The sequence below is a fragment of the Prionailurus bengalensis genome, chromosome F2 (assembly GCF_016509475.1).
Source record: "Prionailurus bengalensis isolate Pbe53 chromosome F2, Fcat_Pben_1.1_paternal_pri, whole genome shotgun sequence".
In the NCBI taxonomy this organism is placed as follows: domain Eukaryota; kingdom Metazoa; phylum Chordata; class Mammalia; order Carnivora; family Felidae; genus Prionailurus; species Prionailurus bengalensis.
Genome location: NC_057353.1, coordinates 60,056,413 through 60,082,640, shown reverse-complemented (window position 1 = coordinate 60,082,640; position 26,228 = coordinate 60,056,413). Strand labels below are relative to the sequence as shown.

Sequence of the window (26,228 nt, the reverse complement as noted above, 5' to 3'; positions counted from 1 at the left end):
TGGTATTCATAAAACCATTTAAAAATAGCAAATGAGCCACTCTATGACAAAAATAATTCTAAATGTAAATATTTGCTTTAGTCTCAGGTGTTTTTTTTTTTTTTTTTGCTAGTTTTCAAACATTTTTTTTTCCCTAGAGGAAGATTTTTGTATGCACCTTAAAAAAGCCTCAAGTAAGAATAAGTAAAATGTTCTATATTAGGTTGCATCTCTGTAACTTTCAAATAACCTCGCATTTCCTTTTCCCTTGCATTTTTACAGATATGGTCCGGAAAAAGAACCCCCCTCTGAGAAACGTTGTTAGCGAAGGCGAGGGCCAGACCCTGGAGCCTATAGGTACAGAAAGCAAGGTGTCTGGAAAGAACAAAGAATTTTCTGCAGATCAGATGTCAGAAAATACAGATCAGAGTGATGCTGCAGAACTGAATAATAAGGAGGAACATCGCTTGCATGGCCAAGATTCATCCTCTAGCAGCAAGAAGGGCCCCAAAAGCTCCAGCCTGAGTGAGAAGGCTGGCTTCAATTATGAAAGCCCCAGTAAAGGAGGAAACCTTCCCTCGCATCCACATGATGAGGTGACAGATAGAAATATGTTGGCTTTCTCATCTCCAGCTGTGGGGGGAGTCTGTGAGCCCTTGAAGTCTCCTCAACGAGCAGAGGCAGATGACCCTCAAGATACGGCCTGCACCCCAGCAGGGGACTCATTGGAGACGAAGGAAGATCATAAGATGTCACCAAAGGCCACGGAGGAAACAGGGCAGGCGCAGAGTAGTCAAGCCAATTGTCAAGGCTCAAGCCCAGTTTCAGTGGCCTCCAAAAACCCACAAGTGCCTTCAGATGGGGGTGTAAGACTGAATAAATCCAAAACCGACTTACTGGTAAATGACAACCCAGACCCGGCACCTCTGTCTCCAGAGCTTCAGGACTTTAAATGCAATATCTGTGGATATGGTTACTATGGCAATGACCCCACAGATCTGATTAAGCACTTCCGAAAGTATCACTTAGGACTGCATAACCGCACCAGGCAGGATGCTGAGCTGGACAGCAAAATCTTGGCCCTTCATAACATGGTGCAGTTCAGCCATTCCAAAGACTTCCAGAAGGTCAACCGTTCCGTGCTTTCTGGTGTGCTGCAGGACATCAATTCTTCAAGGCCTGTTTTACTAAATGGGACCTATGATGTACAGGTTTGTGCTTTGTGTTGTTCTCTCTTTATACAGAAAAGGTTACTGGTAATGAAGTGTGAATTCTTGCACGCATGGTAAAATCAAGTTCCCAGAACCAAAGGGGTAGCCTGCTAGATTCAGCGGGAGGATGGACACACTCCATAGCCAATTTATCCAAATGTATATTCAGAGGGGTCTTTAATCTCTTATCATGGAAAATAGTCCCAATATCTCTATTAGGTTGGGAAAAGCCTTTTCACAGGATTAGGTAGGCTTCATATTTCTAGAAATATTTAGTGGTAATTTGGTGTTTTCACAGTCTTCCCAAAAATGGCACTCATCTTTGTAGTTCCACGTGATAGTAGTATATGCTTTGTTCTAATCTTAGATTAGAAATCTTTTGCTATAGTCTTTGCTTCAGTGAGGATCTTTCCTGTGTCTTGCATTAGGATTTAATTTTATACTCGGCCTGGCGTCAAATTGGAGTCGGTTTGGGTCATATGGACAGTTACACAGATATACTCCAGAAAAAGCAACCTAATTGCAAATGAAAATTTGGAAATAAAAGTTTACATTGATTATAAAGAAGTCAACGTGATTGTAAGTAGTAGGGACACCAGAATGACCTTGGTGCAGGCCAATAAAGCATTCCTTTCCGCATTTAAGGAAAATAGTAATTTATGAAAGCATTTAGCAGTAATTTAGATTTCTGCCTTTATTAAAACTGGCATACCTTTTTGATCTACTCTTCTGTCTTTAGTTTATGGCATATGTGAAATGGAAAAAAAAATCTACCATTTCAAATAGAATGAAAGGCAGAACTGACGCTAAAGAAATGTATTCATTTCATTTTAAGCAATTTTAGCCTAGTCAGTACTCATGGTCAGCTTGAGAAAGTGTATTCGTTTCTGTTACCATCTGTAGTTTTTTATTGTATTATGCGGCCAGAGGATTTCAAAACATATTAGGTTTAATATAACCTTCTTTAGGAATGATTAGAAGAAGTACCAGAGAACTAATGAAATTACATCATACTTATCTGACCTCCTAATTCCCTTAAAATATCAGTCATTTTGATCAACCCAATAGCTCTAGCACATTGGCTGTAGACCTCTTTATTGACCTAGTGCCAATTAAGAAAGGCAGGCAAAGGAATTCTAAATAACAGGTAGTGAACTTATTTCAGTACTTGTAAAAAAGAATCAGAGGAGAAATTTCCCAAGCCTTTAAAAATGTCAGAACAGCAATCTTATCACTTTCAAAGGGAGATAGGAAGAACTCTTAAAAAGCCAGTTTCATCTTTGTAGAGCTCTCTTAAAAATTCCATCCTGCTTTGTGAATTTCCACAAATAGAATTATTTCTGTGGAGCAGCAAATTAAGCCAACATAGTTATTATGCATGAAAGCCGCATGCTTTGAACTGCTGTCTTATTAAAGATCATTTCACTGTCTTATGTCAGATACACTCTGCTGTCAAACCATGATTGGAAAGCAAATACGTGTTTTAGATAAAAGGGTTAGAAGTGAATAATGTCAGTATGTGAACTGGTGTTTTATAATTAGCAAGTAATATGATGTTAATACCTGGATTTCCGGCAGGAGTTTCAGTTTGTTCACTCTGGGGACAAGTTCTGAAGGCAGCTGATCTGGGCTGTCAGGAAGGCTCTAAAATGAAGATTACTAAAGGCCGATGGTTTAGAAGAATTCAGATTTTTAAACACACTTCCATTTCCCCCAAACAGTTATTTGTTAGGTTCTTAGTTATTTATAGTAAAGTTTATGTTTGGGTAGAATGAGCTGGACACTTTTCCTGGGCAGTGATGTTAGAAATAAAACAGATGTGTGAGCTCTCCGAGTTTGAACTAATAGAAGGAGAAATAAAACAGCTGATCCTAAACTATGCTGTCTACTAAGTGCTGCAGAAGCACCCAGTAAAGAAGACAGAAAGGGGTAGGAAATAGCATCCAGGGAGATAATCTTGTTAAGATCAATTTTTTTTTTCCAGAGAAATAATATGGCTAAAAATAGAAAAAAGCAATCTGTGGGAAAAGCAGATGATTATTTCAAAGAAACGATTGGATTTAGAAGCAAGTCTAAAGAGAGTTAACTTTTTTCAGCGTAGGAATAGAACACTAAATACACTTTTAGGCCAAATGCTGATCTTGAGGACTCGGCACATGCCAGATGTTGATGCAGAAATGTGTCCGAAGATGAGTAACTTATTAGTACTTTTATGCTGAAATAAATATTGAGCGGCTTCCCTGTATGCCTAAACCGAATAAAAGCACATCTGAAATTCCCCTTTTTACCCGCAAGGGTTTGTGTGCTGAAATGCCATTCGAGGGCCTTCTTTCCTTGGCTCTGGAACTGTGTGGGGACTAAAAGCTGTGCAGGATAAAATGCTGACTGTAGAATTTCTTTAACACGGTTCTGTCAGACATTTGTAGTAAGTTAATGGCTGTGTGTGTATTCTGATAAAAAGATGTTGGTAAATATGAGTGTTACAGACGAGTAATCATTCTATTTCAGGAATTATTTATATAAATCTGTAACGTAAGCTAATAATAAATGTAACAAATGACCAATTCATTAATCTTTTTCAATTAAACTGGCCTTTTTTTTTTAAACATTCAGGACAGTTGGTGGTTAATGATAGATTTATGACATTTTAGGCAAAAAAAAAAAAAAAAAAAAAAAGCCAGAAGTACAGGACATAAGAACTCTGTGGCTTTGATCTGTATTATAGTTTGACACGGATGATTTTAAATAATTTGAACTGACTCAATTGCAAACATAAGATATACCATTGGGAAAAAGAAATAATTTAAACAAATGTTACGATTTCCAGTTCCAAGTTCAGATTATTTGACATGTATTTGTGGGAATAATTGAAGTTTAGACACACTCGTACTGACAAGTATTCACTTCTGTGTAAATTTTATTACAAATAAGGAAGTCAAAGAATTCTATATTCCTTTAAAAATAGCACCAAATAACAATGTTTCTTTATACTGCAGAGTTAGATAGAGCCCCAGTTGGATAATGGAGCCCCAGTTGGATAATAGAGCCCCAGTTGGGTAATGGAGGCCACCTTAAATGGCCATATCATGAAACTAGGACAGTCTTCCCTGAGTGTTGAATTCAGATCCTCCCCGTCATATGTCGTATGTTGAGGTAGCATGCCCAGCCCTGAGATCAGAAGGCATGCCAATTCTTTACCAAGAAAAACAAGGAAAGATATAATGGCTAGCTTAGAGCTATTTGACTCGATTGGGATGTTAGTTTTTTAATTTTTAAGTGTAACCTGGGTTTTATCAATTGTTATGCCTAAATTTTTTTAAAATAATGGATGTAACATGATTGGTAAGCCCTTCCTGTAATTTTTACTACCTGTATTCAGCCTTTGAGGCTCACATATAGACCATAATAGGACAAGAGATTGAGTTCTTCAAAAAGTAATTACAGCTTCTTTCTTTGTAATCTGCTTTATTATGCTTATATTTAAACCATCGCTGAATGGAGGCCGAAGTTGTTAAACATCGACTTTGCTGTTTCATTAGGGCTTAATGTGCTGTGCATTAGGGCATTTGCGTCATCTTTATGGGGGAGCTCTTAGTCCTTAGATCAGGTTATAAACGTCGGAGTCCTGTCAAGATGTGCTTCCCACGGGAAAGTGTTGAAGGTATCCCAAGTTTATAAATGCTCACAAGGTACATGTTGCCTTTCCTTATTAGTGTACCTTTTCTGTTATTCTGCATTATTCAAGACTCCCAGAAGGGAGCTACAGGATTCCAGCTATTAAATTTATTTTGGCCTTTAATGAAATTTTAAGGTTAATAGAAAAATCTCACTATTAACTTACCAGTTACTGTCTTGTGTCTGAGCTAGGAGCACTACATTTCTGTTCTGTAAATATTTTTATCAGAGTTGCACAATATGTCATGTTAGAAGCAGGAAGAACAGATTTTAGAGATAGGAAGTCATCCTTTGTATTTGTGTTTTCAACATATTTAACTCTATGAGCTTTATAGACCCTTAACATATGGCAGTACATTGATTTGAACAGGGGGTTAACAGCTTGGTCTGGGGGGAAAAAAATCTGAGAACTTTAATCTCATTTTGGTTTATTTTGACTTTTCTTGAATTTTGCTTCCAAATATTTATTTTTTGCCGTGGAGTTTCCTTTGATCTGGAGTAGGAGGGAAGTGGTAGATCTTAGCAGGTTCTGTTTCTTTGTTTTTCTGAGTTGAGGACAATTGCACTTTAGAACAACTGGTGAATGAGACTTTAATCACTTCAGACTGTCTATAGAGTACAGAATGTTTGTCATATGAACCCATACTTGTTTTCAGGTCTGTGCCTCTTTAACAAGTAATAAAGTGTGCAAAATAAAACATATGCTCACCCTAGGGCCATCAAACAAAGTAAAGTTCTGGCATTTGCCAGGTTATTTTCCTCATCAAGATGGCCGAGCTGGATAGTGTAGCTTCCCAGGGAGGGGGGTAGAGTAGTTTGACTGTCTTCACTAATCCTTTCACCTGCATGTTGGTTAAATCTCCATGTGGCTTTGTTGCAAGAGAGTCAGTATGAGGAATGTCAATCTCTCCTTGATTTTCAGTTTTCTTGCTATCATTTAAAGAACGTGTATCACTTTCTTGAATATCAGTATTTCTCTCTAGGCAGAATGTTGAGAAGAAGAAATCCATGGTTATTAGTGCATCGAATCAAGTTTAGCATTATTCAACTCTTAATACAAAATGTTTTAAAAAATTAAGAAAAAAAAATGATCCTCAAATCTGCTAACCATATCAAGTCAGCAGGTCAGTCAGTGCATTTTGTTTCTTGGGTCATTGGAATTACGGCATACATGGAGCTGTTTGGAAACACGGATTCATAAGTAGTGCCCAACCCCAAGAAAGTTTGGAGGGACGGGTTGCATGAAGTCTGTTTCTGAGAATCTAAATTAGACCATAGACGTCTTGAATTCTTCATCATATGCTTTTAGTTTGAAGTAAGTGTTAGGAATTTTCAGAATATCAGAGAAGATCATGGCTTTAGTTAAATTGGAAGTCAGATGTAAAATTTATTTTTCTGTATTTTAATTTGATTCATACTTTTCTCATCAATAACTTATATAATCAAAAGTGTACGTATCTTTCGGGTTGTCTTCCAATTTTGGATTCACTTCTGACAATAGCTAACAATTGATTAAGGGTTTCTTTCATGCATATGTAGATCTAAGCTCTTTATGTGGATTAATTAACTTATCTTCATAAAAACCCTTGATGTAGACATCACTATTATGTCCATTTTTTTTTAAGTGAGAAAGTAGGCATAGAGGAATTCAAGTAACCTGTCCAAGATCACACAGATGTGTAAGTAGGGTAAATGGGATGTAAGCCAGGGTACACAGGCTGCCGAAACCTTCTTCACAACCACTATAACATGAACTTCTCAAATACAAGACTGAGTTGACTTCAACTACAAAAGCAAGGAAGAGAATCCAACTGCATGTAAGGGAGGAGATACAAGACTGGTACACCAGGGCTCTTTGATGCATCCTCTGGGAATCACATTGAATTTGGGGACTTCAGTGATTTTTTTTTTTGAGATTGTCTCTTATCCAGTCCATGCAGTGTAATGCTGCCTTATTGGAACTTAGTAGACTCATAATTGAAATCATTGAAAAGAAAATAGCGTTGCTGATTTGCCTTTTTTTTTAAATTACTGTGGTTCATTTCTACTGGTATTTTTGCTACAGAAGCTAGTTCCGATAGAGCGAGGAAGGGCCAGATTTTGATTTAATCAATCAAGGGTGCAATGCTTTATCCCCAAATGAAGCAACATTTTATCCATGTATTAGATTTGTTTTATATTCCCCTCATTTGGAGGACTTTGGTTTAGAGATTTGTGATTTAATATACGGCCAGAGAGTTGTATTCTTCTCTTCTGGTTACTAGGCACAATCCAGGAGTTGGTTTATCTATGAAGGTTAAATATTACAGAGATTCATCCAGCTCCCATTTATGTTCTCTATTGCTGTGTAATTAAAGTTTTATTCTTTGCTCGCGAGTAAGTACAGGAACGGGTGTGAGGCACAGAAGACACCAGAGTGTCTTCAGAGTGTCTCATGTGCATGTACTGCACACCCCAAAGGAGCTCAGAGCCCTGTGGTCTCCCTACATTCTGAAAGTGAGGGGTGGGGCCACAGGGAGGGACTTGAGAAATACTTCTCCTCTTGCAGCCCCCCTTTAATACTTAGATGACTCACTGATGTCAGCCTGTCAGCCTGAAGAACACCTGAATTCTTTCATGAGTCCACTAACATATTTGGGGATGTTATAATAAACAGTGGTTTGTTCTAAGACCTGTTTTTCCAGCTGATGGGAGGCTGCACTGGCATCTCAAAGTCAACCTGCCTAAAGTTAAAGTTGTTAGCTCCTTCCCTAATGGTCCCCCCGCCCCTCGCCCTTTCTAATGTACTCCCATTTCCAAATTGGTGGGGCTGGAAATACCACAGTTACCCTGGATTTCTTTCTGATGTGTATCTCCCCCCAAACAATGGAGTAGTTTGCTCTGGTCTTCCCCGCCTGATGCTTCTATGGCCCCCACCCTTCATGTTTACTTAGTAGATTCTTAGTGGTTTCCTAGTTACTTCTTGTCTCTTTCTGATAGCTTCTGTTCTCTTCTTTTCCTTTCTCTTCAGCTCTTGCCTCAACCCCATACCTTCCTCCATCGCTCCTCTCCTTTTCCTTTCTCTTTTCTCCTTCCTTCTGCCTTCTGTCCTCCTTCCCTTCCTCCCTCCTTTAATTAATTTTTAAAAATTCTGTTTAGAGAGTCATCATCCTACATTTTGTAGGAAGTATAGGTCTACTTTCTAGAAAAGGTGTATCATTTTAATTATACTTACATAATTAAATATAACTCTCCAGTCTCTCCACCATTCTCCAAATCTTCTCTCATCCCCCAGTCTCCCTTCACATTTCCCTAGAACAGCTTGCACCTTTTCACTGCCATTCACACTGGACTCACTTTGCTTCCTGCACCTGTAGAGCCTTTCCACAATCACTGCCTTTGAGGCTCATCTCAAGTGGCAACTCTGTGTCCCCCGCTCAGTTTCTCCTTCCAGAAGCTGACCTGGCCCTGCTGCTTGGGTCCTCTTCCTCTGTGTTGTCACGGAACTGGGTTCCTCTCCCAGCAGAAGCACATGCACTCTACCGTCCTTGTCATTTATTTCCTTGTGAACTCTCTGCAGCAGTCCAGAGACACGTGGGGTTTTGGACCCTGTCACTTCTGTGTGTGTCGTCTGTGTTCGGCACACAGGAGGCATGCAACAAAACACCCTTCCCTAGAGGAAGGATGTTCCACGGTGCCACCACTCTGTTTTCCCACTTAAGACGCTCTTTAGCACAAATACCCAATTCTTATTTATCTCCATTAAGAGCCGGTGGCACAGGTAGGTCAGATGCAGGAGAGGGGTTAGTTCTGTGGATAATGCCCCCAGCCTTATAATTCACCTGCATTACATTTTCTGTTTTGTTTGGCATTTTTCCTTGTAAGACAATGTTTTTCTAAACTGTTGAGACTGACTTTAAGATTGATTGGTATTCTGTCAGCCCAAATACCAAATAATCATAGAGACTTAGTTCAGTTTATTACGCTGAGTGATGTAGGAAAACCAGTAGGGGTGGACTCTTGATGGCTGCAATCCAAAAGCTGATAATAACAATGTACGTAGGGGCGCCTGGGTGGCACAGTCGGTTAAGCGTCCGAATTCAGCCAGGTCACGATCTCGCGGTCCGGGAGTTCGAGCCCCGCGTCAGGCTCTGGGCTAATGGCTCGGAGCCTAGCCTGGAGCCTGTTTCCGATTCTGTGTCTCCCTCTCTCTCTGCCCCTCCCCCGTTCATGCTCTGTCTCTCTCTGTCCCCAAAATAAATAAACGTTGAAAAAAAAATTTTTAAGAAAAAAAATGTACATAATTTAATTAAAATTTTTATTATTTTTTTTTTTATTTTTAAGACAGAGCAAGAGCAGGGGATGGGCAGAGAGAGAGGGAGACACAGAATCTGAAGCAAGCTCCAGGCTCCGAGCTGTCAGCACAGAGCCCGACACAGGGCTCGAACTCACAAGCTGTGAGATCATGACCTGAGCTGAAGCCGGATGCTTAACGGACTGAGCCACCCAGGCGTCCCAAAAATGTGCATAATTTAAAATATTCCGTGTTTTACACTTAAAGTCAAGTTGAGTTTTGGTTATCCTCCCACAAAAAATATGGTTGGCTCTTACAATTCAAAAAACTGTTTGGATTTGTTCCTTATTTTTAAGGAGGGTGTTTATTGGCGTTACGGCAGGGACCACCAGGAGCAGCAGGGATAGGATGTGATAGCGGGGGGCTAAGAGAGTCGCCATCTAATTCGATTTGTTGTTGGAATGTTTAAGCATGTAGTCTCTCCCAGAGACTGCAGCACCCCCCATGCCGCACGGTGCTTTCTGAAGCACTCTCCAAGGCAGAAATGCTGCCTATGTAGATTAACACATTCATTCCGACTATAGCTATTTTCGGCCAAGATCGGCCCTGACAGATTTCTTCAAGCTCTTTGTAACTTCAGTATTTGAACAGTGATTTTTAACAACTTAGCTTTTTATTAAGTGAAGGTTTTACTTTTTTGACTAACAGCCCATAACCTCAAGTCCCCTTAAATTAGTACCCTCCTAATTGTCTCTGTTGCTATCAATTATAGTACTTGAAAGTGAACCACATCTGAGGAAGAGTTTGTGTTTAGTTCAAACACCTCTTTTTGTTCCGCTGACAATAAGTACATGTGCTGAAGTGTCATTTTGGGAGTTCTTGAGGCTTCAAAAAATCTTTTCCTTTGACATATTTTCTTAGATATCATTCTTACCAGTTTTTATTCCATATTATTAGAAGGAAATAAATTAATTAAGGTTAAAGTCTTTGAAAAAAAGCCAGCCTTTTATGTTTTTAACTTCAACAGTGAAACAGTTTTGTGAAAAGACATATGTAAATAAATTATAAACAAAGGCCAATGAAACATACTACATGGAAGGAATAGTTTTTAAAACTAACTTAAAAATGGAATAAAAAGCCATCCTAGTCCTTATTCAGTGAAAAGTAACTTCAAATCTGTTCTTTTTCATGCCTTCACAGGTAAGTTGGTTGTTTCTAAACTGTAACTCATAAGCAAATGGCTCCCTAGACATTTGTTTTTGGGTGAACGATACATTTTGTTCAGTTTTTTGAAGAAGCCCAAATATGTCAGGTTGAGTCAACGGTGGGGGGGAGGTGTGTGAATTACAATCACTTTTTTTTTTTATCCCAGGTAACTCAGGGGATTTGGGGGGGGGGTTTCCATCTATGCTCACATCTCCCATAATGACTCCATTCAACCCAGATATATTGAGCCCTTGCTTGCGTCCAAAGATGAATAAAATATTATTCCTTCAGTCCAAGAAGGAATATAAACAGAAACATGTGCTTAGTAACAACAGAATCCTACCTTTTCATTTACAGCTAAGAATACTGCGATTGACAAGTTTATGAATTTGTCATGGAATGACTTCACCATTTTCCCACTATGTAGTCTTTTCATCCGCTTAGCACAAGCAATTACATTAGGTAGTTCATTTTATTAAATAATAATCCCATTCATGTGACTAGTACTGTAGACTGTGCTAACATGGTATTCACTAGCTACATGTGCCCATTTAAATTTCGGTTAATTTAAATTCGTGAAAAGTTAATAAAAATTATTTAAATCAGTTCTTTGGTTGCACTAGCCCTGTTTCAAGTGTTTAGTAGCCACACGTGGTCCGTGGCCATGGTAGAGACAGGGTAGATTGCAGAACATTTCCAGCATCTCAGAAAGTTCTTTTGGACGGTACTGGTCTTCAGTTTGCAAATCAGTTTCAGGTACATTCTCTAAGTTGATCCTCACAATAATCCTGCAAGATAGCAAGGTGTGTACATTGACATCCAGAAAGGTGAGGAAACTGAGGTGCCAGGAGGTCCAATAATGTATCTTTGCAGAGACTTATGTTATAGAACTTCCCTTGGGAGCAAGCAAATCCAAGTAATATGAATACAAATGAATAAAGACTTTCATCTACAAATCTTGATCTTCAAATGCAGTAGTTTACAGGCAGAGAGGTGGCCTAGCTTGCTCACTGTTGTACTCTATCATCAGTTACAGAGATCGGCACAAACTAAGTACTCAATAGCTACTAATTACATGAATGAATAGGTGTAATTTTTGGTCCAAACGGAATTTACAGTTTAATAGAAATTTTAAAATGCGGATATCCATGTCAAAGGAGCTGCTGGGTTAACGGGTTATAATTATAACTTACACTCTTTATTCTGCTTGTGATCTCTCTTTTAGTAGAGTCCTAGCTAGGGAATGGTAACCTTTTTTCTACTCCTTGCTGGGTTCAGCCATTTGAAAAGTTTGAAATAGTTCTCTGAATGTGTGGTGCTCTTTCCTGGCAATAAGATTCAATACACTGTTGCTGCAAATACTTGCCTTGTATAACTGTTATTGCTGTGTATTTTTGTTTAATCTAGGAAACAGTTGTTTTAAGTTAACATTTGGAGGTCATGAAAATACAGTGAATATGGTCAGTAGTCTTAGGTATGGTCTCCTAAAATAATAAATTATGTTTTATTTTAGAATGGCATTTAAATGATATGAATCAGTTTATTTGACCATGACTTAAATGTACATCTCTTACAAAGAAAGTATAAAAATGTCCACAAGTGTAGCCTTCAGGTCTTTTTGAAAGAGAAGAGGAATAGAACACTAAGTAACAATGTTTCCCAAAGTTAGCTTTTATATTATATAAAATATATAATTCTAATGTTATATGAGCTTTAAGTAATATAAAAACTAATATGATTTAGTGGCTATTTACCAAGAAGGCAAATAGATAACCTACGTCAATGTCATTATTATTGTTCTTGTCATTAAATGAGATCCTTGTGTTTTTGTTTGCCTGCTTAGGTGGTTTGTAAAAGAGTATCTTACATAATGATCCTTAAAAAATTTTTTAATGTTTATTTATCTTTGAGAGAGAGAGAGCAGAGGAGGGGCAGAGAGAGAAGGAGACACAGAATCCAAAACAGGCTCCAGGCTCCGTGCTGTCAGTATAGAGCCTGAATCAGGGCTTGAACCCTCGAAGTGTGAGATGGTGACCTCAACCGACTGAGCCACCTGGGTGCCCCAAAAGAGTATCTTACATAATAATCTTAAATAATGGAACTGGCTGGTTTTCCCTGGGTAAAAAAAAAAAAAAACACAACTTGTAGACACACAAATACCACCAACTTAAAAGATTTAATGTGGTTTGCATAGCAAATTAATTAGTCCTAAGCCAGAATGCTTTACTGGCAGTTTTGGTTTTGTTTGTTTACTGAATGGCCTTTCTTTCATGGTCTATGCACCTGATAGTAGTCATTTTTAGCCTGGATTTTCTGACTTTTAAAGTTGTCAAATACTGGAAGGGATGTTGTGATGCTTAATAATAATTTTGATGCACTTCAGATTCCTATGTTTCGGGATTTCTTAGGACTTTATAGAAGTTCAGCCCTTCCAGTGTAGACATGGCATATGAGACTTGAAGATTGCAAAATCAAAGAAATAGTGATAATGTGTCATGATTTCTCAGGAATCCCTTTCTACAAGCAGAAATTACAGATACTTTATATCAGGAAGATCGACAACTTTGAAACTAAAAGCTGGTAACTAAACCAAGAAAATTTTTGCATACTGGCTTTTTCACTAGCATTAGAAGGGAATGGCATACTTCTCAATTTGCGCCCTTTGATTCAAGTTGAATTTCCTGCACAAAGTACCAGAGTTGATGGAATCACATTTAAATGCGTTGTTTCTGAAATTAAGGTTTCTCCTCACCTCCAGTGAACTGGGTTATAGATGGAGGGATTTTGTAATATCGTTACATCTCAGGGCATATTTTAGTTGTTCTGGTCCCTGAAGTGCTAGGTTAGAAAGGCAAATAGACTGTATCCTCCTGTGGTCTGGCTTTGACATCTCTCGCACTGCTGATTGCCAGGCTGCTGGCTGGGAGGGTGCCCCATTCTTCCCTCTGGTCAGATGATGCTCTGCTATTGTTGACAGACTGAAGTCTGTGTGCTTGCCATGGGGGATGTGGACATCACCAAAAGTGATACATTGTCATCCTTGGGTTACAGGCTGTGAGAGATGTTTGTAAATTATCATCTTAATGTATAGTAAGGGTTGAGCTGTTTCTGTGTTCATGCACACTTCCTAGAACTCTAATACTGGAAATAAAGTGGAGGTTGCCCCAGATAAGCCAGCTCTTGGCCGGACAAGGTAATTTGATCAAGCTCACAACCTGTCTTTAATTCGAAGCATGGACTACGGTCTGAGTTCTGTACAGTAGAGGTATAAGCATGTCTCTCAATGTGCTAAGGGAATATTATTTGCATATTAAGTAGAACCTCTTTAATGATTTTGAGATGCTTGAGACCTTTCTCCTAGAGTGATTTGGATATGAGCAGTGATCGCACATGTCATTTTTGAGCAGCTGGTGAAGAAGGCAGAACATGATTATGTCACGTGCTTAATCTGTTACATCTGGTAGCTAGAAAAATTCAGAAATTCTCCGATAGAAGAGGAGATCTCTTCCTTTTTGGAGGATTTCTATCAAAAACTCTGTTTTAAACCAGGAGTTTTGTCTGCTCAGTGGTGGAGCTTGGTTAAGCTGCCTGTTGCAGTGCCCACTGAGGAAGGACTTTATATATAGTGGCCTTTGAATGCCTTCATTGCCCTAATGCTGTAAGTTTTATAACTTGAGGTAGGAAGAAGAGCTGTGATCATTTCTATGGTGGGATTATTTTGTTTTGGCCTTTGAACATCCCCATGACCCACGGAGACAGAGCCTTGATCCAGTGGGACTGAGCTTTGATCAAATGAGGCCCTGGAAGATTTTCTACTTTTCCTTTATCCTAGATTGGGAAACATTTTAAACTCTTTACATTAGACCTTCTTCACTAAGACTTCAAGTCCACTGCCTTAACTTCATTTTTAATCTAATAGTGCCTGCTTGGGCTTTTAATTACCAGCCGTTTTGTGTGGTCATGTTAGCACCTTCATTTTACCCAAAAGGGAGGCTTCGTCTTTGCCCAAAGCCTCATCGCTATAGGAACTGAACAAGGATTTCCTTGGAGAACATCTGCATTGAGCAATCTCTAAGCAACTGCCTCCGGTTTTGACAGCAGCCCTTCACTTCAGGAAAAGAAATCCCCTGTGATTTGGATGCTTCTGCAAGCATGTGGTTACAGGGAGGCAGTAGTAAAACCTACTTACATGAAAATTGTTTTCTTGGCTTTTTTTTTAAATATTAAATCCATTGAATTAGTTATAGTACTCCTATTACTTATCTTTGACTGTTGCTTTGGCCAAAAATGTTTAGCGTAATGAGCCTCTCAAAAGAGTAGCTATTGAGAAATGAAGAGTGCATTTCTTTGGCGCTGATTATTCAAGTGATTTCATAATAAGCAGAAGTACGATTGTATTTTTTGATGTGGAATACTTGGCAGTGCCCCCTCCTCCCTCCTACAGAGAGCACTGAAGTAATGACACCTTTAAAGTAACATCCATCTCTTCCATACCAGGTCACTTCAGGTGGAACGTTCATTGGCATTGGACGGAAAACACCGGATTGCCAAGGAAACACCAAGTACTTCCGCTGTAAATTCTGCAATTTCACTTACATGGGCAACTCCTCAACTGAACTAGAACAACATTTTCTTCAGACTCACCCGAACAAAATAAAAGCTTCTCTCCCCTCCTCTGAGGGTGCAAAACCTTCAGAGAAAAACTCTAACAAATCCATCCCTGCACTTCGATCTGGCGATTCTGGAGACTTGGGAAAGTGGCAGGACAAGATCACAGTCAAGGCAGGAGATGACACTCCTGTTGGCTACTCGGTGCCCATCAAGCCCCTCGATTCCTCGAGACAAAATGGTACAGAGGCCACCAGTTACTACTGGTGTAAATTCTGTAGTTTCAGCTGTGAGTCCTCTAGCTCACTTAAACTGTTAGAACATTACGGCAAACAGCACGGAGGAGCGCAGTCAGGCTGCCTTAATCCAGAATTGAATGATAAGCTTTCCAGGGGCTCTGTCATTAATCAGAATGATCTAGCCAAAAGTGCAGAAGGGGAGCCAATGACCAAGGCAGACAAGGGCTCTAGTGGGGCTAAAAAGAAGGATTTCTCCAGCAAGGGAGCAGAGGATAACATGGTGACCAGCTACAATTGTCAGTTCTGCGACTTTAGATACTCCAAAAGCCATGGCCCCGATGTAATTATAGTGGGGCCGCTTCTCCGTCACTATCAGCAGCTCCATAACATTCATAAGTGTACCATTAAACACTGTCCATTCTGTCCCAGAGGCCTTTGCAGCCCAGAAAAGCACCTTGGAGAAATTACTTATCCATTTGCATGTAGAAAAAGTAATTGTTCCCACTGTGCACTCTTGCTTTTGCACTTGTCTCCTGGGGCGGCTGGAAGCTCAAGAGTCAAACACCAGTGCCACCAGTGCTCGTTCTCCACCCCTGATGTAGATGTGCTCCTCTTCCATTACGAGAGTGTGCATGAGTCCCAAGCATCAGATGTCAAACAGGAAGCCAATCATCTGCAAGGATCGGATGGGCAGCCAGCTGTCAAGGAAAGCAAAGAACACTCATGTACCAAATGTGATTTCATTACCCAGGTGGAAGAAGAGATTTCCCGACACTACAGGTAAGCCATAGCGGGGTGGGGGTGGGGGAGGATATTAACAGAATGATAGGAAGAATCCGGAGGACTGATCCAAGAATCATTGGGAATGATTGCAGTGACTTGGGGAAGTTACAGGACGAGTGAACATAAAAGATCGTTCATAAAACTGCAGATTATGTATTTATAGATGTGGTAACCACAGATTCTAATTTGGTTACTTGTTTCAGACCATTTACTCTTCTGCTTCATACCTGTTTTGTACCGTTTACTGAGTGTGTTTTAAAAATTGCAGTGATGACGGTAATGCTGATGAGTTTACTCATTTACCACAATCCCATTTATTTGTCCTTGCTAAGTGACTCCACATCCCATAATTTTTGATGGAGGAGCTCCCAAATGAAAGGTGCCATTATAACATGTTCTCTTCTCTACTCCAACTGGAAAACGATCCGCTTGAGAACACGTTGCTCATTTTTCTTTTCAAATGAGATTGGACATCCTTCTGGCTTTAAAACATTGAGCAACACCTTTGTTTTGCAAAGAAACCGTAATCTGAAGGCGAGCGTATTGTCATAGGTGTGACTTTGGATTTCTGTACACTCATTCCTCGGAGCAGGTAAAACCACTTCGGCTATTCCAGATTCATAAACAAAGATACAGGATATATGTTCATTTTTTTTTTTCACTTCGACCCTATTCTCTGTATAAATGTTAGTCTTCCCAGTTCACCTTTCGTGTTTTCTAAAGACGGGTTTAGGATACGTATCTTTATTTCATTTCTGTATTCATTCCTTAACTGATTAATTCCAAAAATGTGCATTGTGCCAGGCATTGATGATAAAGGAGAGAACAAGATGAACATAGTCAATGCCCACAGGGAACTTACAGTTTAGTAGGGAAGACGTTCACAGATCATTGTGAGTACGAGTGTCATGACAGATGAAGTAGAGGCCACTGTGTTTGATGAGAATGACCTCATAGCCCAATATGGTAGATGAGGAAATGCCTCTTTGAAGAAGGAACATTTACACTGAGAGTTGGTTATATGACTAGGAATTAGTTTAGCACAATCCCGGTAATACAGCATGTTCTTATGTTACTTGGCACTCAGTGGGTGTTTTCTTGCAATAGCGCTTAGAGACGCATCAAAGTAAAGAGCTTTATTTACTCCTTTTAAGTGTTTTTCCGTATGTAGACTCAGTATCCTAGTTCAAAAATCTAGTCATTTTATTTTTCCCATCCCAAGATTCTAAACAGTTCCTCTCATTCTTTTTGAAAGCGTGTGTTAGTTTAAGTGCGTGTGTGTTTTGTCAGTCACCAGTAATGAAGCAGTTCATGTCCAACAATAGGCTAATAATGTTAGATGTTAATTTGAAGGGCATCCTAATGTTCACAGTGAATCTAAATGTTCAGAAAACACTTCCTTGAGATTTACACTGTTTAATTTATAAGGTCAGCCCTAGGAAAGACACAGTCCTGCAATCAAATATGTGTTCACACTTGTAGTGAGTGTTTCTGGCTCCTCTGATGTTAGCTGCATGCTAATTTATTTCTGGGCTAGCAGACATTAGCTTCCTTCTGAGCTTTACTAGTGTGCATATACATTTGTTAGGTGCTGTAAAAATTAGGTAATCTTGTCTGGGTTTAAAAGAGGAGACTTTCTTTAATCATGAGGAAATTAGCCACACACACACCACACACACACACACACACACACACACACACACACACTATACACACACATGTACATACCTACACATCTGGATACCAGATCATTTGCATTAGTGGCTCTTTTTGAGGAAGCTGAGGCCATTGCTTGAAAACCTGTCTGGAAAAACAGACTTTCTGTATGCTTTGGTTAAACAAAAAAAAATTCTCCCAAGAAATGAAAGTATGAATAAAAATATGACTGAATAATTTCAGAGTTTAGTTAGTAGTCAGTAAGGACAATACGCTCTAGAAGGAAGAGACTAGTCTCTTATTGTTCACTGCTCTGTCTACACAATTTAGCACAGTGCCAGAATGGCTAATAAGTGCTCGGTGAGTAGATCTTTAAGTAAATGAAGTGCCTGTGAGTTTTTGACTTCACAGTCGTTAAGGATAAGCCAAGATCTCCATGGTGAGTTACAGTTTAATCTGAGACGATTATAAAGTCTCAAACCCTTCTGAAGATTTAGGGCTCCACACCAAATAACAATTGTTTGTGCATTTTGGATGTCAGTCAGCCTTTCAGCACTTTATTAGATGAGAAAACTGAGCAGTACTTGTTCCTAGGGCATTAAAATACTCCTGCACTTGTTCTTAAAACCTGATGTAATTTGTGTGGTCCTGGATCCTTTAGGTTGCTGAGTAGTTTATCTCTGATCTGTTTATGAGCTCTTACAGAAATATTTGAAATGTGGAGACTTATACTTTCAGAAACTCTACTGAAAGTTGAACAACAGTGGAAGCTTGAGGGATACGAAAGGGAATAGTTCTGTGGGTGCTGAAAATCTGTTCTATCAACGCATTTTCCCCACATGCTGTATTTTGAAGATAGTATAAAAGAACAAGTTTACCATATCACAGTAATATTTTTTCTGGTTAAATTTATGTTGATTCATATTATTCATGTTGGGAAACTTTCTCCATAATTCTGGTATAACTAGGGAATATTCTTGGCTTTTGAGTGCTTTATAAATAAGACTTACAGTGTAGTAAGAAGGTAGTACAATCTATGATCTATAAAATATGTGAAATCAGGTAGCTATAAGAAAAACTACAGCTGAGAAGCAGGAGAGTTGATTTAGAGCTATGAGTGAAATCCTTAGTGTGGATTCTATTTGGTGGGCATTTTCATGAAGAACCAGGTTTAACCTCAGTTGAATTGAAAACATTATTCAGTCAGCAACTGGAACTTGATCAGTTCTTTTTTCCTAACATTTCATATTTATTTATGGTGCCCCTAGCTCACATTTGACTGACTTACTGTATTCCACCCATGAATTTGTTTCTCACACTCCATTTCTTTTATTATTTATCACTTGATTAAACAGCATACCCCTTCTCTAATTGACCACCATTCTCATCAAAATTGTCAGTGTTGTAACTTACCGTTCTGGAGTCAGTAGGAGCACTGTCCCCTTAGAAAACAATGATACTAGATGAAACATACTTTTCAATGCCTTGCTAGACTCCTGTGAATTAAGGGAAACTTCTGAAACTTTTCTCGTCTTTCCTTCACCAAGATTGGACAAAACCCAGACTGGGGAGAAGTGAACAGCAAGCATGGAGTGTGAGGTTGCACTGAGGCAAATAGCAGTCGGTCAGGAGACTATACCTGGAGTCACTGAGAGAGAGAGGATGCTGAATCTGAGTTTTACTTTAAGCTGGCACCTTGAAGGTAGCTAAAGTGATTCCACATTTAGAGCCTTCGCTGACTTCTGTCAGAAGTAGGCACACATTTGTCTAGATGAAATACTCCATTTTCACCTCCATGATATCTGTGGCATAAGATAAACCTTATCTTATATGAGCTCATTATTACAAAAACTCACCATATGCAGAGGGATATAAACCATTCTATGGGAAATAAGTAGGAAATGTCATAATGGCTTTTTAGATACCTGGGGAAATTGTAAGTTATGAAAATACAGTAAATTTTTCAGTTATAAAAAAGTTATAAAAATATAATGTTTTTCAGTTATAGAAAAGTAGTGTTTAAATAATGAAAATCAGATTTACAAATCAAACTGCATGAGACTATAAATGACTAGAAATACTCAAAAAGAATCAAACAGCATTTTTTGAATTGAAAATATAGTTATTGAAACTTAAAATGTAGACAGGTTCAGTAACAGATTTGCAAGTGATAGAAGGCAAATGAGTTCATTGCAAGTTAAATCTGAAGACATTAGCCAGAATATTTAAAAGAGTGGATAGGGATGGAAAGTATCAAAAGTAGATAGTGGGTTTTAAAAACACAATAAGCTGTTTTAGCCTGCATCTAATTAGAGTTCCAGGAGGAAAGAATATATAGAATGGAAGGTAGGCAAGTAGTATTTGAGGAGATTTTCTCGAATTGAAAGATGAAAGACATAAGCACACAGATACAAAAAAAAAACATAGCATCCACTAAAACAGGGACATAAGCAAATAAATTCAGTCATAGACACATTGTGGTAATAATTAAAATGCTACAGAGGTCTTCTTAGAGCCTCCAGAGGGAAACTACGTATCAACTCCTTAGAAAAGACAATTAGGTTACTCTAGCAGACTTCATCAACAACAATGGAAACCAGAAGAGGGAGAAAGTCTATTCAAAGTTTTGAAGGAAAAAAACACCAAAAAAATGGTCGACTTAGTATTGTCTACCTGTGAAAACAACCTTCGAAGAAAAAGCAAAATGTTTCCACATAGGCAAAGACTAGGGGACTGTGGATAAATCAGTCATAGCCTGCCTTATTTATGCAATTAAAAAGAAATAGACTAAGGTGTTGGGCAACACAGTATGAACATTTGTAGGGGTTATGATCAGAAGTAAGGTGCTTTACGGCCCTTGAATTGTCTGGAGTTAGTTGAGTTAGGACTTGCTGTGCATACTTGGAAACTTTTAAAGTTAACTAATGAAGGAATAGGAAACGGGTACATAACTTCTGAAGCTATAGAGAATGGCACAACAAAATAAGATTCCATCTATTTTCTAAAAAATGGCAAGACAGGATAAAAGGTAAAAATGCATAAATAGATGAATATTTAAGTGGATAAACAATTCCAAAAGTAAGATGGTAAAAAAGAAAAGACCAGCTATCAAAACCTTAATGAACCTGTGTAGATTAAACTTTCCACTTAAAAGGTATTGTCTGACTTATTAAAAAAGAAAATTCAAGGGACACGTGGGTGGCTGCCTCAGTTGGTTAAGCATCCGACTCCTGATTTTGGTTCAGGTCAGGATCTCACACTTGTGGGATTGAGCCCCGCATTGGGCTCTGCACTGAGTGTGCAGCCTGCTTGGGATTCTCTCTTTCCCTTCTCCCTCTGCCCTTCCCCCATTTGCGCTCTCTCTCTCTCTCTCTCTCTCTCTCTCTCTCTCTCAAAATAAATAAACTTAAAAAAAAGAAAATTCAACTATATATAAGCTGTTTATAAGATATACACTCAAAATATAAGGCTATGGAGAGTTTGTAACAAAAAAAATAAATGGAGTTATAAGCAATATAAACCAAAGGAATATGGAGATAGCTTTATTAATCTCAGACAATTTAGATAAATTGTCTGACAATTTTAAGACAATTTTAAGATAAAAAGCATAGGAAGGATAAGTCAATACATAATGATAAGATGTTCATGACTTGAGGGAGATAGAACAATTCTAAATATATAAACTATAAATAAATCTATATGTAAAACAAAAATTGATCAACAACTACAAGGAAAATATGACAAACCACAATCACAGTGATAGATTTTAAGAAACCTTTCTTACTAGAGGTTGAATGAAAAAAATCTTCAAAATATAAAAGATTAGAGCAGCAAATTAACAAACTTGTTTTAATTAAAATATATCAATTGTGCATCCAACTATTTAGAGGATTCACATGCCTTTCCAGCAGATTTAACATACTTAGAAAAATGGACAAACATTAAGCCAAAAAGAAATCAGATTTCAGAAAAACATATCACACAGAACATATCCTTTGACTCAGTATAATTAAGTTGGGTCTCAATAACAAAAAGGTAAGAATAAATGAAGTTACACAAGGCAAATAGTAACAAGAGAAACAATTAGGTCACTTTATCTCAGAAAACATGGGTGTTAAAAAAAATTATAAAGGGTGGGGTGGCTGGGTGACGCAGTTGGTTGGTTAAACATCAGACTCTTGATCTCAGCTTAGGTCACAGTACCTGAGTTTGAGCCCCACATGAGATTGAACTGGGTGCTGATGGCACGGAACCTGCTTGGGATTCTGTCTCTCCTTCCTTCTTCTCTCTGCCCCTCCCCTGCTTGTGTGCACTCTGGCTCTCTCTCAAGATAAATAAACTTTAAAAAATTGCAAAGGGTAAAATGGTCGGTACATATGACTGCATAAAGTGAATTTGACAAATTCTGGCAATATCAGATGCTCATGTTCCCAATGGAAGCATTATTTTACTCCTCAGATAATTTCTTTCATCAGTACAGTAGGAAACCTGTGCAGAAATGTTCACAGTAGTATTTTTTGAAAGAGCAGAACAACCAAAACAAAAATCAGAAACAAGAACAGGAAAAAAATACCAACTGATAATAATACCTTTTAAATATTACTAAAGAATTTGTAGATTTTTATACAGTGGAATGTTACACAGTAGTGAATTTGAATAAATGGCAGTTGAACAGGACATATGAATCTTATAAGCATAATTTTGCCTGAATCAAACAAATTGAAGACTATTTGTAGCTGGATACTATTTTATGTAAGTTTGAAAACTAGCAAAACAAAACCATATACATATATTCATTATATATATGTTTGTGTGTATATTCACATAGATACCATGTATATTCATATACGTTCATGTACATATATGGAACTATACCACAAATATAATTTCTTCTATATCATCTCTATGTGTATACATGCACACACACACACACACACACACACACACACAGTTCTCTCTGTATTTCTCTGTATATGTATATATGCCCACACACAGAGGGCATATTGAATATATTTACCTATATAAAATCATATCCTATGATTCTATGATTATGTTCTAACTTGTATTTTTATAACATTTTTATAACAAAAATAAATGTTTTTATAACATTCATTATTAAATATGAATGTGTATATGTATTTATGTAAGCACATATATAGGTAGAATGTGTGTATGACTAACATTACATAAAATTTTTAAATAAAGTGAAATACCAATTTTCATCAATACACAAGTCCAATAAATATTTGAGTGAATGCCCAGTTCCCCTTATGATTAAATAACTACTTAAAAAGCATTAATAATATCATTGTCTACCTGCTTGTTATCTACAATGTGTGAAAATTGATATCCTTTTTGGTAGTGCATGTGATGATAAGCATCTGTCCAATTGGAGATTTATGAGTGCATTTAAAAAATTTCAAACAGTGTTTGAATCTTTTAGACATAAAATATATAACCTGGGCTGAAGGAAATAACACTGGATACCATAATTGCTTAAATTAATGTAGCTACTGCTCAATTTCTACCTTAAAAGAGCTCAGAGAAGAGCATAGTGAAGGATAAATTTTATGTAAGCATTTAATTATCAACACATCTGAAAAAGCCAAGTATACAGTGCATTAGGACAGAGTTTCTCAAAGGGTGAGGGCCATGATGGTTACATTTAGATTTGTGTATATTTATGTGACATGTTCTTTTAAACAGTACCTAATAAATCAGTTCCCTGTAATACCTTGAAATGGACCTAATAGTTCAAGCTGAAAATTCCCATTGTGAGATAAAACATTACCCAGGATATTATATCCTTCAAGAAAATAACCCACAAATGGCACAACCTTTGTTTGTATACATTATTAGAATTTCATATTTCATGATTCTGAAGACTTTTTGCACAAGAATGATGATCAATTCTTGGAATAAAATAAATTTTAGCTATAATTTCTAGTTCATGTTAGTTTATGGAAATCATTTCCCATTTCTTATTCATGTTCTATTTTATGGAGAGGTTTGTCTTCCTATTTTGAATATTTGGGTAGGGGATATCTTCTTTTTGGAAGTGAGTTAAGGGAATCATAACTTGAAGTTTTTCAGATATGACATGAGTTAAATGAAATCACCGAGACCCCCTTAAAAAAAAAAAAACAGTTACTACAAATGAGTAAATACTAATCAGATTATTTCAGCTTTAAAAATATGAGTGGGTTGAGTGGAATCTTACACAAAGTTCAGTTTATCTTATGTTTTGTAGACCGTTCCTTTGCACTTCACTAAAGCTGAATATTATTATACTTCCAGCTTCTAAAATTTGATTGATCTGGTTATTCACCTGTAATTCCTTTTTTTTTTTCCTGGTCTTTGTCTCTCAGATGCTCTCTTCACCTGCTTTCCGCTCCCTCATTCTCCAGTGTCATTAATCTCCAGTATCCTATGTTAGAGGCCTTTGTACCAGCAAAAGTTGTATTACAAAAATGGCTAACTTTATTAGATATCAGATCTATTGATCTATATTTAAATTAAATCACCTTCACTTACTTCTTCTGTGGCAACTTGTCTGTAGGTGTGAGATTCTGTAATTACCAAAAAAAGACCTTTTGAAGTCTAATTGATGAGTATTTATGATTTATTCATTTGCTTCAATGCTCTGTTTAGTCATTGAAGAAAAACTGTGGCTAAGAAATACAGTTATTTGGTAGAGGAGAGCTTTTCAAATACTGGCAGAAATCTCTGGAAGTTTACGTTTAGAGGAGAAAAGGCATTGCTCCTAGCTGACTTCACAGATACCGTAGGCTGGTTTATTATGAAAATAGAAATACAGAAGTATTATCAGAATAGCGTAATAAAAGAGTAGCATCTTGAGACCCCTGGGTGACTGTCAATTGAGTGTCCGAATCTTGATTTCAGCTCACTCAGGTTGTGATCCCAGGGTCGTGGGATTGAGCCCCGATCAGGCTCCACTCCCAGTGTGGATCCTGCGTAAGATTCTCTGTCTCCCCTTCTGCCCCTCCTCCCACTTGCACACTCACTCTTGCTCTATCTACAGAAAAGAAAAAAGAGTTACATCTTTTAGCTGATCTTTTTCTAAAATCTAGAAAATTTCAGCCCTTTATGAATTTTGAAAATAATATATTTAACTTCTGATGAATGAAACACTACTACTAAGGCCACTGAAATATGAATGGATCTGAAATGAATGCATTTTTATAGCATAAGAAAATTCTGTTAAGTAGGATAAGGAATAAAACATCTTTTCTCACAGAAATGTTGTTGTTTGAATTAAGTCCAATTTGGTCTTTGGTTAGGCAGCTAGTAGTTTTCTCTGGAGGCAGGGATGCTTTTGCTTTTTTAATACATTTCTTTGATTCATGTCCTCACTGTCTAAAATATTTCATGAGACATACTGAGATTTTGTGTAAGTATATCCCAAATATTGCATGGGGCATACTTACACTAAGGTATTTCATTGTTTGCACTGACATTCAAGTTGCCATGGTGTGTTTTATCTAGCAGCCCTGTGCTAAGGAGATCTACAAAATGACATCTTTTTTCCTTAGGTAGCATGAGGAGAGTGTTTGCTATCCATTTGGCAGGAGAATATAGAATTCAAATTAATGCAGGGCATATATTTGTATTGTCTTTTCAGTTCGTGTGGCTTAATGTAGCCAGAAGTTCTAGGAGTTCTTAAATAATGAAGAATTTATTCCAAAACGCCATTCAGAATATACCATCTATGAAATACCTATGCACTTTCAATATTTCTCTGCTGCTTTATGATTCTACCTAGTGAATCCAGCATCCTGAACATCCACAGAGTGGTAGTGGTTCATTCCTTTTGTTAAAGTATGGATTTACTCTTGGATGTTCTGGGTGGGGGTGGATACAGAGATGCGTGAACTTTGATCTTGACCTGAAGGCACTTGCAATATAACTGTAAAGTAAGACATCCACAAGATTTTAATAAAAGGCAATGTGGAAAAAGTCCTCAGAAGAAAACAGAGATTAAGAGTAGATCAGACTATGCTGGATTTACTCGGGTTTAGTCATTAGGGAAGTCTTCATGGATGAGAACGTGGATCTTGGGAAATGCAAGGACGATTCCTTGAACTTGTTTGAGGTTTTCATATTAATGTTGATAAGATTAAATCCATTTTGTAGGTTAGAGGCGAGTCCAAACTCATGTATTTTCATAGTGACTAAACTTTTATTCTTCAGTAATGTTTCTTCTAGTAGGAGTTAAATCATCTGTTTTTATTTTTAGTGGACATGGCATTATGGGCATTATGTTGAAGGTCTTTTCAGCTATTATTGAGAGAATGACACATGTCAGAGAATATGTGCACATCTTTCAGGAACTAATTCCTGAATAAGCTAGTAACATTGCATCAGCTACCAAACAGCATGCATGAAAGAGTACCCACGGACAAGAGTTAAATACTGTGTCACGTCTCCATGTTATTCTATGTGAATTGTCTTGTCTGTGCTTCAGATCCTTTTTTTTTTTAATTTTTCAAAGTTCATTTATTTATTTTGAGAGAAAGAGAAGGTGTGCAAGCAGGGGAGGGGCAGAAAGAGAGGGAGAGAGAGAATGCCAAGCAGGGA

The 26,228-nt window shown here is 37.8% G+C and overlaps 1 protein-coding gene across 2 annotated transcripts in view; it reads left to right on the top strand.

Annotated features, from left to right (window-relative positions):
* Positions 1-26,228, top strand: part of TRPS1 (transcriptional repressor GATA binding 1) — a 258,854-nt gene that overhangs the window by 48,433 nt on the left and 184,193 nt on the right. For both annotated transcript variants that reach the window (XM_043601624.1, XM_043601623.1), the window contains exons 3-4: positions 262-1,190; positions 14,842-15,971. In XM_043601624.1, the coding sequence (XP_043457559.1) occupies positions 262-1,190; positions 14,842-15,971 (2,059 nt within the window). The remainder of the gene's footprint in view (positions 1-261; positions 1,191-14,841; positions 15,972-26,228) is intronic.